This window comes from Entelurus aequoreus, linkage group LG24, assembly GCF_033978785.1.
Source record: "Entelurus aequoreus isolate RoL-2023_Sb linkage group LG24, RoL_Eaeq_v1.1, whole genome shotgun sequence".
NCBI classification, from domain to species: Eukaryota; Metazoa; Chordata; class Actinopteri; order Syngnathiformes; family Syngnathidae; genus Entelurus; species Entelurus aequoreus.
Genome location: NC_084754.1, coordinates 15,865,045 through 15,881,019, shown reverse-complemented (window position 1 = coordinate 15,881,019; position 15,975 = coordinate 15,865,045). Strand labels below are relative to the sequence as shown.

The 15,975-nt window shown below is 40.7% G+C and overlaps 1 protein-coding gene across 1 annotated transcript in view; it reads right to left on the bottom strand.

The window, feature by feature from the left end:
• Nucleotides 1-1,655: 1,655 nt before the first annotated feature.
• Nucleotides 1,656-15,975, bottom strand: part of si:ch211-236l14.4 (SITS-binding protein) — an 80,643-nt gene continuing 66,323 nt past the window's right edge. Inside the window, exons 9-10 of the mRNA XM_062035583.1 lie at nucleotides 5,713-5,892; nucleotides 1,656-5,644 (exon numbers count right to left, since the gene is read on the bottom strand). Of these exons, the coding sequence (XP_061891567.1) occupies nucleotides 5,471-5,644; nucleotides 5,713-5,892 (354 nt within the window). The 3' untranslated portion in view covers nucleotides 1,656-5,470. The remainder of the gene's footprint in view (nucleotides 5,645-5,712; nucleotides 5,893-15,975) is intronic.

Below are 15,975 nucleotides of genomic sequence, written 5' to 3'. Positions count from 1 at the left end.
AGCCACAACATGATGACGGGCCCGTTCTGTGGCGGTACTGTTCAGCTGTCATTACACATCCAGTGGAAATCCAAGGCAAGTCATCCAGCAGCTACAAGATGTGAACATTTCATTGCTGCACAGATGAAACGACTAATATTTGTATTTAATGACAGTCCAAAAACACACGTAGGAATATTCTCTGTCCATTGTTTGTCTTTGCAGCGCAATCGCCTCCTTTTTTACAGACATTTGTGCCAGTTTACACAAACATTCCAAACTAAATATAGATGCAAAACAAGGGTCAGAACAGTTCTAGTCTTGATAAATCACCTTGTGAGGACTGAATGGTTGTATTTGTACATCCTCCTCCCAGTATTGTGGGCCTTCTGATAATCAGAAAAAATATTATGTATATTGATGAAGACATTGAGAGAATTGCACTCTCTTTTTTCAACATTCAAGCAGTGGTGTGCCGTTAGGGCCAGCAAGCCCTTCTCTGCTGGCCTAACATAACCAGAAATCATGATCAGAATTAAAGATACAATTATTTTTTTATTTACTTTCCCTAAATATCTAAAAGTATTCATATTCTCTTCATGTCATATTGTGCTCGTTCCAGTGCTGTTGTTTTTAGTTTTAGCTTGTATCCAATCAGAATTCAGCTAGCTTATGTTGCCATGCTGTACCAAATCTGCCCGAGGCCTTCAGAATCAACAATGCGGGGACATACAGTTGATAGACAGTTGCGATAGCCAATCAGATCACGAGTTGTTGACAGTAGCCTATCCAAGTAGCCTGATGTTAACGAGACTGTGATTGGATACACACGTGTCATTCCAAAGTGAGTATCCAATCACAAGTTTCAATTTAGCAGGAAGCAGGAAGTGTTGCGCCGTAGCCATACCGGGATAGCAGAGAAGGAGAACAAAACGTTGATTGGGTGGCAGATATATATTTGCAAGGCCATTTTCAAGAAGGATATTTAAAGAGAAACTACATTTTGTGAGACGATGTCGGCCAACGCCGGAAGCTAGCTCAGCTGTTCTGGCGATGAAATGGGGATTAATGCTCACCATTTCCGCTCGAATAAGCCGACGACGAGGGGCACCTCTGACTTATACGGCGTGGAATGGGTGCTACTGAGTTATGGGTGAGTTCAAATATTTTATTTTTTCACTTTTAATATGTTTTTTGCAATTTTAATTTTGACAGAACCCAGAAGTACACATAAGATATGTTTTCGCTAGAAAATAACCCGTTTTGTACACGGTTGATGTGTGATTCAATACTCAGTAGGGCGTAAATGTGTTTCTGTGTAGTATTTTTCCAGCAATGGTCATGTGGTGACATCAATGATGATATTTTGAGAGGTAATCTTTGAAGTTGGACATCACCGAAGGCCTAGGTGGGAAATGCACGTCCCGCCACTGCATTCAAGAGACGCAATCCTCTGCGCATGAACTTAGTAGATCAGCTTTGCACATAATGCATGCAAACCTTTAGTAGATCAGGCCCATAGTAATTGCAGTATTGTGCAAAAAGGGAGGAGAAGATCCAAAAATCCAGTGATTATTTATTTATTGTTTAAAAATAAAATAAAATTGTAGGAGTCAAAGTAGTAAGAAAATGTAAACTTTATTTGCAAAAGAGTCCTCTGATTTACATAAGAGAGACACAAAAACAAACAAAAAAACACTTGTAATGGCACAGTCATTGTAATCTGTACATTGCTGATACTGCAAAAAAAAATAATCCAGCTCCTTGGATTAAATTAAGGCACATGTGTCATCATGTCAGCTCAGCCAGTCGAACAATCAACAAAACGTGAAAACAGCGTTTTCTGCATTAAAGCTCCTCCGGCGAGTGGCTCGGGTTGGGGAAATCACAGTTTCTGTACATTCAGCTCTAGGAGAGGTTAAGACATCAATGTGTTGCACTAAGACATTTGGTGATTGGATACGCTTCAGTAGACCTGAGTGTTGATACAGTAAACTTACGGTTACTTGCAGAAAAATGTAAAATATTCAGTCCGTCTGTATCATCACCGCCAACAAGCCAAGAAAAAAAATAAAAATATCCATAAACGCCACATAAGGCATTGTGCAAAGGTTCATTTGAATAGAACCATCACAATCACTTCTATCATAGTATAGTATTTAGTCCAGGTGTCAAATAAATGTTCAATTGATAGCAATGGATGTGATTTCCAGGGTAGTTAAATACATCAATAGACCGTAGGAAGAGGATTTATATGGCCCCCATTCGTCACGATTTACCTGCCACATGAAACGTGACAAATTAGGGGGGATAGGAGGAGGCTGGGGTGCACCATCCACTTTAGCCTCCAGTTTGGCAGTCAAGTGTTGAATATCTTATAATGTGTTTTTTTGGCAATTCCTGTTTTGACCACAGCATCAGTTGCTATGTTTCCATCATTTCCAGCAGACTGCATTGCAACATTGATAACCACCCCCCTTCCTCCTGTAATGGCAGATTCATTCAGAAATGGGTCCATATGAATCATTTCCCTACTGCAGGTAAAAGTATAATATAGGATGGAACTACATGGCTGCATTACGTAAAACAGTGGTTACAATTGCAATGTACATCTATTTATAGAATATGCAATACAATACTATCATGGCCAGAAAAACTAACAGCATTGCGATTATAACAAGTTTTGCACAATCAGACGAGATCCAACACGAGAAGTCTCAGCATGAAATGATACCGATGATGGACCGTGTACCGAGATATTCTTTGAACAATACAGTGGTACGTCAACTTAAGTGTTTTGAGATAAGAGCTGTCTCTCGGCTAACTGCTATGTGGCAAGTTGCCAGCAAACATGTGCGTTACAAGCAGTTGGTTGGCAAATGTCACAGTGAACCCACGCAAGATCCGACCAAAACATCCGGTCTTACTCTTTAAGTGGATGATATTCAGCGAATTAAGGAAATAAATCATCAAAACCATGAATGACGAAGCAATTAGAGCGTATCACCATGAGTCTACATGATACTGAAGCAGAATGAGTCTAACACCAGCCAAGAATGTTGAAATAATATCTAAACGGCGGACATTTATGTATAAAATTATGGAAAAGCTGCTGATGGTGTGTTTGACGGACAAACAGCTGGAAGAAGCTACAGTAGAAGTCCACTTTTAAAGGCAAATTCTGTATTCTTATTAAATTACTGTAGTTGTTAGTAGTGCATTCTATTGTATTGTTTTCATACACTATTACTTATTTAAAAGTATGTTTTTCTTATTGTGCTGTTTGATTGATTTCAATTCATTTCAAGGGGTGATGTTGATTTAAGATACAAGTGTTTTGAGTCACAGAACCAACTAAACGTGTAAATTGAGGTAGTACTGTATGTTTGTTATTGTGCTCTGTTGTGCTGAGAGACACCAACGTGGAGAGAAAAATAAGCACTAATATTATTAAAGACTGCATGATTTCCTATGGTTCTTTCTTGCATTGGATCTATTTTGTTGAAGTATTTATAAGACTGTGTTAAATGGTCTTTTTTGTGAGCAGTGAGAAAGGATGTAAGGTTATCTTCCTTTCTCGCACAGCTGAAACAAGATATCAACGCAATAGTCGAGTACAAATTCAAAGGAGGCGACGGCGAGAGCCCCCTCGCTACAGCAGGTTGTTATAAGAAGGTCAAACGTGGCAGATATATATTCAAAGATTACAATATCAGTGCCTACAGTACTATGGGACATTCAGGTGTCAACCAGGTAAAATTAAGTTGAATAAGTGCTAAAGGGTGATTATGTAAAGCAGTGACAATTTAAGGGATGAGGTACATTCATAAAAATATCAGCACTCTGGCCTAATAAATTCAAGTAAAAGCCGTTTTTTTTTTTTTTTTTTTAACATGTGAGCAAGGTACCCCTAAATTTCCCCCAATAAAACCCCCTTTCAACATCATTTCATGTCCATTTGGTCTTCTTGTCAGATTCAGGTTCATTTTAAGCAACAATGGGCTCCTCCTTATCAACAGAGACAGCAGCAGCAGCAGCAGCTAATAACATTAAAAACTGTTGAAATGCAACAACAACCAAGGTATGTAAACGCACGGATTACATACTAATAATACGATGGCCTGGAAGTGCGTTAAAAACCTTTTACATTTCATGAAATACCTCACAATTTCAAAAAAACATGTTAACCAAAGGCAAAACAAGTTACGAGGGATGTGAATCTTCCAACGACTTCCAATCGATTCTCGATTAAAACCGATTCTCGCATTATATTATTTGCTACAAAAATTAGAATGAAAGTTACAGGTTACAGAAGCCCCTCTTGGCCGCTGGTGTACAGTATGATGTATACATGCAGCGATTAAGCGCAGAGATGGCCTAAAAAATTTATTTCTAAAAATGTATTCTTAAAAAAAATAAACTACATAAATAAATGTTTTTTTTAAAATTCCGAATCGAATTCTTTTCAAAAACTTTTCATTTTTAAAAAATGTTTTTTTTAAATTTTTTTATGTGTTTTCTTAAATTTTTTATAAATGGCTGTGATGATGTAAATGAGGGATTTCTAATGACTGCTATGTTGGAATTCTTATTAATATTGGGCCCTTTCAGAAATAAGTTCCTAACTTTTCCTCTTAATCTTTCTTCCTAAGTGATTTCCTAAGAGGAGGCCATTCAAATTCATGACGTGTTCTTAAACGGCCAAATTGTTCCCACCTGCTGTTCTTAAGTTGCTGAATGCCAAATGGTTAGCGCGTGCGTGTCTATCATAATTTGCATAAAACACGCCCTTATTTCCCCAATATGCATATGTAAACACCCTTAATTCCGTAATTTGCATAGGTAAACACCCTTAATTCCCCATATGAGGGCACAATTCTGGCGGAAAAGCCGAACATCAAACATACGGAGAAAACACAAACAGATGAAAGAAGAGAAATTCGTATTATCCCGCGGGGGAAATACATAATGTCAAACGTAAGTTAAAGAAAGGGGGGACTGCTGAGGTAGCCTCGAAGCGGAAGAAAAATTGGTCGAGTTCAGAAATTGGAGGTTCTATTGCAGGAAGTGGAGAAAAACTAAGGAGTGATCTTCTGCATTTGACCCATCCCCTTGATGGGTCAAATGCAGAGGGTAATTTTACCACACCTTTTGTGTGTGTGACTATCAGTGGTACTTTAACTTTAACTTGTTTTCTGTCATATAAGTTGTTTCATGAAATGTAAGCGTCTTGGACTTCCAGGCCACGTACGCAAAAGGACAGCAACAACAACAACAACAAAAAGTCCAAATATTTCAAAATCAGCCAAGAGGTAAAACTGATTAACATTGTTAAAAAAGGGAAAACAAAGACATCTTAGAATAAAGTGCAAGTATAAAGATATATTTCTACATGCTGCTCCAAGACAAGGCCTTGAGGCAGTTAATGGTCTTTTGTGGAAAAAGTGCAAGTTTAGAACAGCACAAGTTTTTTTTTCTGAAATGGAGACAATCATCTTCGCCGAAAGAAAAGACCCACCGCCTCCAAGGGCACAGGGTAGTCCTGCAGGAACGTCCCTCCATCGAACACCTGAGCGTTCTGGCTGTCCTGCCATTGGAAGCCCCCGTCAGGTAAATAAATGTCCCTCCTCACGGCCCCTTTCTCCACCACCGGTGCCACCAGAACCTAAAAGCAGGCACAAACCCGTTCAAGCAAGCACACGTGACTCAAGGAGGCTCCCATCATGACGTCACCTCGTCTCCAATCATGAACTGGTCGTCGATGGCGAAGGTGAGCGGGTCTTCTGGACTGAGCCACCACATGGGCCGGTAGATGGGGCTTCCCGTCTCCTGCCACTCCTCTGCATACTTTTCTATCAGTGGCACCACATCCCTCTGGTGCTTGGTTATGTATATCCGAGTTAAGTTGAGCACCTATGAGCCACCACAAGAACGGAGGAAGTTCACTTTATTGTTTCTCCAGAATCAGAATCAGAATCAGAATAGTTTTTATTGCCATTGTTTGAGAACGGGTTCACAAACTAGGAATTTTACTTGGTGCAATCGTGCAACATAAAACACATATAGCACAGAATAGAATAACTGAGCTATCAGATCTTGTTATTGTTCATGTGCCTGATGGCCGAGGGGAAAACACTGTTCAGGTGGCGGGAGGTGTGCTCCACAACAGAAAACAAGACAAACTTTAGCTTTCCAGACTCTGTTATTGTCTGATGTGCTTTTTTTTTTAGTTCCGTTTTTTAAAACATGAAGCAGAGACTACTTTCTCAGATGATTTACTATCTAGTGCAGGGGGGCTCCATCTAGGGCAGGGGTCGGCAACCCGCGGCTCTAGAGCCGCATGCGGCTCTTTAGCGCCGCCCTAGTGGCTCTCTGGAGCTTTTTCAAAAATGTATGAAAAATGGAAAAAGATGAGGGGAAAAAATATATTTTTTGTTTTAATATGGTTTCTGTAGGAGGACAAACATGACACTAATTGTTATAACACAGTGTTTATATTAAACATGCTTCACTGATTCGAGTATTTGGCGAGCGCCGTTTTGTCCTACTAATTTTGGCGGTCCTTGAACTCACCTTAGTTTGTTTCCATGTATAACTTTCTCCGACTTTCTAGGACGTGTTTTATGCCACTTCTTTTTCTGTCTCATTTTGTCCACCCAACTGTTAACGTGGTGCGTGAAGGCACAAAGGTGAGTTTTGTTGATGTTATTGACTTGTGTGGAGTGCTAATCAGACATATTTGGTTACTGCATTAATGCTAGCTAATCGATGCTAACATGCTATTTAGGCTAGCTATATGTACATATTGCATCATTATGCCTCATTTGTAGGTATATTTGAGGTCATTTAGTTTCCTTTAAGTCCTTTAAATGTATATCTCTTGACACACTATCTGTACGTAATATGGCTTTTAATTTTTTGCGGCTCCAGACAGATTTGTTTTTGTATTTTTGGTCCAATATGGCTCTTTCAACATTTTGGGTTGCCGACCCCTGATCTAGGGATTTGCCAAATAATTACTTAATTAAATATTGTAATGACGAGCCGTTATCGCAGTGTTACTGTTCAAACTGTGTGTAATGTTGCAGTGGTCAAAAATATTAGATATATTTGTTAAATAAAATATATGCCGTGTTTTAAATGAATACTTAGGCCTACTTTGCTACTGGATTTTATTGTTGGTCATTATGGTGGTACTTCGAGAGCTAAACCAGCCGGCACAAGACATTAAAACAACATTGAGAACTTGTTGAATTAGGTCCTGACGTTGAGCAACTCAAACCTAACATTGAAACAACGTGCTTTTTGACGACGTTTAATCAATGTTGGGTTCTGATGTCGATTTGACCATTGAAATTTGGTCATTTTTCCAACCATTACTCTACAACACAAATACAACGTTGAAACAACATGCTTTTTGACAACGTTTATTCAATGTCAGTTTGCTATGTTGATTTGACCTTTGAAATTTGGTAATTTCCCAACCAACAACGTGGATCCAACGTTGCACATCAACGTTGTTTCAATTAATACTATTTTTGAAACTATTTTGCAACGTTGTTTCCAAGTCAGTTTTAAAGGACATGCATGTATGAACAATGTTGTATCAATGTCTCGTGCCTGCTAGGAAGTGTTTTCTGAGGTGGCACAAAGTTTAAGAACCGCTGACCTAGTGGATGCAGCGATGTAGATTCATAGAATTGCTCTGCCAAATTTATAAGATAGGGAACGTTGAGTAGATTTCGACTTTACAATCATAACAAATGTTTATTTGGTTCTAGTGAGGTAGGTCTTTGTATTGCATAATTGAGATTTTACATTTTCCTGGATGTTCAATGGATTTCCTGAAGTCTGAGTTGATTTACCCTAAGATGGTAAACTCTTGAGTGTCGGGTTCTAGAACAGCAGATCTGCGTTAGTCCAATCAATCCCAAGTAGGTTGAGAGCGCTGATTCTAAGATTCACAGAAAACAGTATTTCAGCTCTCTTTGCTGAGCTGGAACCGAAAGTGTTAACTAGTGTTTATGGTTAGTATGTACAGTAAAAGTAACACTATTTTATTTTAGAAAGAAAAGTAATACAGTAAAATAATATTAGACTGAAGTGGGAGATGATTACTGAGTCAATGCATACGTTTGAAGGCAGTAGTTTATTGAAAAGTCGAGGGTTAATATGGAATAAAATCCCATTTTCATTTGGGTGCAATCCAAAACAGCCAACATCTGGTCCCCGCCTGTAACAGCCCACAGCTAGAGATCGACACAACCCTACTTTTCAAACACCGGAACAGAGAAAGTGAGTGCGATGGAGAGTGCCAAGAAGAAATAGTGGACGACAAAGAAACAACTCATCAAAAATATGACTGATTATGTAGTGGTCCTTGCCAGGCAGCTAGAGCACAGCACAGTCATTTTGCACCACGCCGAAGCAGCCTCAACGCCAGCCAAAGACGCCAAAACAAAACCCAAACGGACGGTGGCTTGGTAGGACATGCACTTTTTCAGAAAGCAGTTTTTATCTCCTGCACTTTTAAACGTCCAAAAATAAAGATACGCTATTGAATGGAGACAAGTCAAACACTAGTGCCATGCGGAAAACGACCGCGTAGGCTGAAGCTTGTGCCTTTAGATCGCTCACAAGCCATTGCCAACGAGACCATGATTGACAGCATGCAGCAGCTGACCAATCAGCAGTCAAATGGGAAGTGAGAGCAAGTTGGCCTCCACACGGCAATATGAATCAAACAAGACAAATCCAAATCCAAACAAGAAGAAGCTGAGCCGGAAGGCAAAGCTTTCAATTTACCGGTCGATCTACGTTCCCATCCTCACCTATGGTCATGAGCTTTGCGTTATGACCGAAAGGACAAGATCACGGGTACAAGCGGCCGAAATGAGTTTCCTCCGCCGGGTGGTGGGGCTCTCCCTTAGAGATAGGGTGAGAAGCTCTGCCATCCGAGAGGAGCTCAAAGTAAAGATGCTGCTCCTCCACATCGAGAGGAGCCAGATGAGCGGGTTCGGGTTTCTGGTCAGGATGCCACCCGAACGCCTCCCTAGGGAGGTGTTTTGGGCACGTCCGACCGGTAGGAGGCCACAGGTAAGACCCAGGACCTGTTGGGAAGACTATGTCTCCTGGCTGGCCTGGGAACACCTCAGGATCCCCCGGGAGGAGCTGGACGAAGTTGCTGGGGAGAGGAAAGTCCGGGTTTCTCTGTTTAGGCTGCTGCCCCCGCGACCCGACCTTGGATAAGTGTAGGAAAATGGATGGATAGATGGAAATGGAAGCTCCTGCAACGCTGGATGGTGCCGTATTGCAGTATACTTCAATTCTGTATTAGAGCTAAAGGAAACACCCCTAACTGGAAAGTCACTATAAGATGGACTTTTTGTTTCTTTTTGGGTTCAAAAAATAGGGAAATATGCAGAAAAGCAATGATGTCATTGCTGAAAGATTATATCTAAGAATCAAATCCTGATTTTGTGGTTTCGACAAAGTTGTTCCTGTCTCCATCCTGCTAATTCACTCGGAGATTCCTGAAAAGGTCACATCCTCGCCAGTGTCCCATGACAAAAACAAAAGCTGACGTGCCTTTCAAAAAAATGTGTTTTCACGAGAACATTAGTCGGAATGTGCCGGGTCTGACTGCAGCGTTCCATAACTGAGAAACCAGGTGGTTTGTGGTAGTACGAGCTTTTATGATAATCCACTTCCAAAGTTGTGTCTTTCTCTGTGGAACACTGAAAAGTAGCGGGAAACGTCCACAAAAGAGAAGAGGCTCCTCTAAGACGCCTCTTCTGTCTCACTTCCTGAAATGAGCGCCATGCAGAATGGAAAACACTGCTGCTGTCAAACGTCTGGCTTCGCAAAAAGTCTATTTTTATCTCTGACACGGCAACACAAGTCTCAACCAATACCACTTGCTGCCTCCGAAAGGAAAATAAACAATTTGATTGTCACACTTGTCAAATACTTGTGGAACGTTTAACTCCAAAGCCAGTACTTTTTCCAAAAGTTGTCTTGAAGTTCATCACCGTTCCTGCTTCAGTGGCTCTCAGGAGTGCCACGGAGCTATAAATCCTGAGCGGGGATAATAATTCGGAACAGATGGATGTTAAAACCACAGGTGATGTTGGGAGGGGGCCAGAGCCATCATTCCTGTTGCGAGGTGAGGTGGGAAAGTCCGACCTCACCTCAACCCACGTCAACCCTGTTGGTGATATTGATGTCCGTCACCGGACTCTCTGAGACCGGAGGACATGTTTTGTTGCCATGCAATGAACAGCAGGAGGCACAGAGTAGAGTAAACCTGAGTTTGGACTGATAGTGGTCTCGTGTGCATGGACACGAGCCAACAAAACAAGCCTTCTCACTTCTTTTCTATATTTTAGAATACCGAACACACAGCATTGACACCTCACTTCACATAGACCACCTTTCACCCGATCATAAAACTTATTAAAGGCCTACTGAAATGAATTTTTTTTTATTTCAACGGGGATAGCGGATCCATTTTATGTGTCATACTTGATCATTTCGCGATATTGCCATATTTTTGCTGAAAGGATTTATTAGAGAACATCTACGATAAATTTTGCAACTTTTGGTCGCTGATAAAAAAAGCCTTGCCTGTACCGGAAGTAGCGTGACGTCGCAGGTTGACGGGCTCCTCACATTTCCCCATTGTTTACACCAGCAGCGAGAGCGATTCAGACCGAGAAAGCGACGATTACCCCATTAATTTGAGCAAGGATGAAAGATTTCTGGATGAGAAACGTGAGAGTGAAGGACTAGAGTGCAGTGTAGGACGTATCTTTTTTCGCTCTGACCGTAACTTAGGTACAAGGGTTCATTGGATTCCACACGTTCTCCTTTTTCTATTGTGGATCACGGATTTGTATTTTAAACCACCTCGGATACTATATCCTCTTGAAAATGAGAGTCGAGAACGCGAAATGGACATTCACAGTGACTTTTATCTCCACGACAATACATCGGTGAAGCACTTTAGCTACGGAGCTAACGTGATAGCATAGTGCTTAAATGCAGATAGAAACAAAAGAAATAAGCCCCTGAGTGGAAGGATAGACAGAAGATCAACAATACTACTATCAGGAGACACCGAACCAAACACTGGACCTGTAACTACATGATGTAGTGCCTGTCGAAGCCTAGCAATGCTGTTGCTAACGACGCCATTGAAGCTAACTTAGCTACGGGACCTCGTCAGAGCTATGATAAAAACATTAGCGCTCCACCTACGCCAGCCCTCATCTGCTCATCAACACCCGTGCTCACCTGCGTTCCAGCGATCGACGGCGCGACAAAGGACTTCACCCGATCATTGATGCGGTCGGCGGCTAGCGTCGGATAGCGCGTCTGCTATCCAACTCAAAGTCCTCCTGGTTGTGTTGCTGCAGCCAGCCGCTAATACACCGATCCCACCTACAGCTTTCTTCTTTGGAGTCTCCATTGTTCATTAAACAAATTGCAAAAGATTCACCAACACAGAAGTCCAGAATACTGTGGAATTTTGCGATGAAAACAGAGCTGTTTGTATTGGGATACAATGTGTCCCAATACTTCCGCTTCAACCATTGACGTCACGCGCAAACGTCATCATACCTAGACGTTTTCAAGCGGAAGTTTCCCGGGAAATTTAAAATTCACTTTATAAGTTAACCCGGCCGTATTGGCATGTGTTGCAATGTTAAGATTTCATCATTGACATATAAACTATCAGACTGCGTGGTCGGTAGTAGTGGGTTTCAGTAGGCCTTTAATATCATCTTGCAATTTGTGACTTATTAGTATTCATTATTTTCTATACAATATATTGTATACATCAGTGTTTTTCAACCTTTTTTGAGGCAAGGCACATTTTTAGACATTGAAAAATCCGGAGGCACACCACCAGCAGAAAACGTTAAAAAATTAAACTCCATCAGGTCGTCGTGCCTTATTTTGAGTTTGTTGGTGTTTTCCTGTGTGTAGTGCTTTAGTTCTTGTCTTGCGCTGTTATTTTGGTGGCACTTCCTGTTTTGTTGGTGTTTTCCTGTAGCAGTTTCATGTCTCCCTTTGAGCGTTATTCCGCGCACCTTTGTGTTAGCAAGCAAGGCTATTTACATTGTTGATTGTCGTGTCATATCCGGATGTACTTTGTGGACGCCGTAAGTTTTTGCTGTTGTCCAGCATTCTGTTTCTGTTTACTTTGTAGCCAGTTCAGTTTTACTTTCGTTTTGGATAGCCATTTCCTCTTCCTTTCCCTTTTGTTAATTTATGGTTTAAACGTTACATACCTTTTTACCTTCACGCTGCCTCCCGCTGTGGTCTGCATATTAGGATCACAACAAACCATCCTCGTCTCACCCGACACATTCCGACTTTTACAGAGCAATTAACTACCTGCTGCCACCTACTGACGTGGAGTGTTACGTGGTTACCCTGCCGAGTTTTACACAGTACAGACACTAAGCAACGGCACATTATTTGCAGATTATAATTATTGATTTGCAAAAAACATTTTTTGCACCAATTAGGTGGAGTTGCATAATTTCCCTCGGCACACCAGACAATATCTTGAAAAACACTGGTATACATTGTGTTGATTAGATCGCTGGTCTCATGACCTTTATTAGTTTCTTGTATTTTGTGTTATTTCCTGTCCGGCGCTCTTATTTTTGTTTCATTTCCTAAAACTTATTCTGTCTGAGCGCTGCCTCCCTCACCTGTCCCTGATTGGCAATCAGGCAACACCTGATGCTTTTTATCATTGTGCTTTGAACCTCCATGAATAGCTTTCCCTGTGCTTGCTGTATCTATTTTGCGCAGTTCTCAGTTGCACTAGTTTTGGTTAATAAATACAAAACCCTAAACCAGTGAAGTTGGCACGTTGTGTAAATGGTAAATAAAAACAGAATACAATGATTTGCAAATCCTTTTCAACCTATATTCAATTGAATAGACTGCAAAGACAAGATATTTAACATTCGAACTGGTAAACTTTTGTTATTTTTTTGCAAATATTAGCTCATTTGGAATTTGATGCCTGCAACATGTTTCAAAAAAGCTGGCGAAAAAGACTGAGAAATTTGAGGAATGCTCATCAATCTGAAATTCCTTGTTCAATCGGTTTTGTCTGCACACCTGCTCACTCCCTCTCTCATCCACAGTGTGGGGTGCAGCTGGCGCGAGGCAGCAGCACACACCTGATGACAATTAAGCGGCAGCCTATTTAACCTGGCTGCTGACAACATGTGAGCGCCGGAACTTAGCCTACTGTTTTCCGCAGTCGCACATGTCATTGGTCTCGCCAGAGAACTCCCTTGTTCGTCTTGTGCCCATCCTTTCTGGTTTGCCTTATTATTCCTAGCCTTGTCTAGCGTCTTTATTTGTACTTTATTTTCTGTTTTACTTCTTTCATGAAGTATTTTTCCCTAGCGTCGTCTAGCGCTTTTGGTTTTTTGGATGTTATATCTCTTAGTAGTTTTTGCATGGTGTGTTTTTTGTGCTTTCAACCATCGCTTTGTTTTGCTACTTTATGCTACTTCCTAAATAAAGGGAAGAACTTTTGATAACACGCTATATGTTTCTGCATTCTTGGTATCCACTCACCTACTCGTTACAGACTTATTTAGAAAATCCCACAGGTGAAGAGGCTAATTGGGAACAGGTGGGTGTCATTATTGGGTATAAAATCAGCTTCCATGAAATGCTCAGTCTTTCACAAACAAACAGTGTATTAGTGCCCAAGGCATGGGTAACTTACACATCTGTGAAGGTACCATTAATACTGAAAGGTACATACAGGTTTTGGAGCAACATATGTTGGCCATCCAAGCAACGTCTTTTTCATGGACGCTTCTCTTATTTCAGCAAAACGATGCCGAGCCACATTATGCACGTGGATTCGTAGTAAAAGAGTGCGGGTACTAGACTGGCTTGCCCGTAGTCCAGACCTGTCTCCCATTGAAGATGTGTGGCGCATAATGAAGCCTAAAATACCACAACGGAGACCTCAGGAGTGTTGAACAACTTAAGTTGTACATCAAGCAAGAATGGGAAATAATTCCACCTGAAAAGCTTCAAAAATTGGTCTCCTCAGTTCCCAAACGTGTTATAGGAAAGGCCATGTAAGACAGTGGTAAAAATGCCACTTTGCCGACTTTTTTGCAATGTGATGCTGCCATTAAATTCTAAATTAATGACTATTTGCCCAAAAAATTTAGTTTCTCAGTTCGAACATTAAATATCTTGTCTTTGCAGTCTATTCAATTGAATATAAGTTGAAAAGGATTTGCAAATCATTGTATTCTGTTTTTATTTACCATTTACACAACGTACCAACTTCACTAGTTTTGGGTTTTGTACTTTTTACCTGCACTTTGCTTGCTGTCTTTGCATCCTGGGCTACAGACAAACACAGACCAGCTGTTGGTTTAGTTGTTAGTTAGCAGGATTGTACAACCAATTACCGCAAGGCTTTGTTGAACAGTGCCATCCATGGCATATATTTTCAACGTTATGCCTCTCAGGGGCGTAGCTGCCTGCCCCAGAATTAAAATGATACAGTGCACAGCTCATTCACTCTATAGCTGCGTGTGAATTGGCGGACTTTGATACTTGCACTTAGCATTTTCAGTCCGTAAGTGTGTTCAAACTGTGAGCCATGACAACATTTTGTCAGTACCCTCACAGTATGTTGCACTCGACACACCTCAAATGGCGAGTGTGCAGCAGTTGGAGCCTAACCACACTAAACCATTGCCATCTTGGCTATGTAACAGAGGTGGAGGGGCTAACTTGAGTGGTTGCAAATAACAATTAAAAAGGAGAGAAAAAGAGGAAAAACATTGCGATTATTTCCGATAAGTGTGCTGAAATAGTCATCGATTTGGGATAGCGCAGGCCTGAACTACTAAAGGTTTGCGTGTATTAAGACACGTGTACACTTGATACCGCACACAAAGCTGATCTACTAATCTTGTGCACAGAAGATTAGGTCTTTTAAACCAGTGGTCCCCAACCTTTTTGTACTTGCTTGAAAATTTGTCCCACGGACCAGGTGGGGGGGGTAGTAAAAAAAAAAATAAAAAAAAAATAAAAATTTTTTTGTCATAAAGAAATACAATCATGTGTGCTTACGTACTGTATCCCTGCAGACTGTATTGATTTATATTGATAAATAATGTATATATTGTGTTTTTTATGTTGATTTAATAAAAAATAAAAAATAAATAAAAATATATATATATATTTTTTTAAATTTCTTGTGCGGCCGCGGCCCGGTACCAATCGGTCCACGGACCGGTACCGGGCCGCGGCCCGGTGGTTGGGGACCACTGTTTTAAACGATCAAAATAGAGAGTGTGTCCATTTAGCCTGTTTGTCTTCATGTACATGCAGAATATTTGCCGAGTATCAGAACGCCCACAATACTGTGAGGAGGAGATGCAAATATAATCTAATAGCACTCGCAATGTGATATATCAAGACTGAAATTGTTTGGTGGCCGGTGTTTTGCTTCTATATTTAGCATGTCTAGAATGTATGTGCAAACTGGCAATGTTACACACAAAATACATAATTTTCATGATTATATTTTTAAAAAGAGTTTTACTATTTTTTTTGGCTGCTGGATGACTTAAGGGGCTGATTAAAACAATGCAATTACAATTCTACATGAATGAGGTTGATACCTATGAAGGTGCTTCATCTAAATCAGGATGATTTAGTCCTGGTGTGATACAGTAGTTAAATCTAGATTATGGTTACCGTATTTTCCGCACTATAAAGCGCACCGGATTATAAGGCGCACCTTCAATGAATGGCCTATTTTAAAATGTTATTCATATATAAGGCGCACCGCATTATAAGGCGCATAGAATAAACGCTACAGTAGAGGCTGGGGTTACGTTATGCATCCCGTAGTTGCGAGACCTGTTGGGGCTCAATATTGGTCCATATATAAGGCGCACCGGATTATAAGGCGCACTGTCA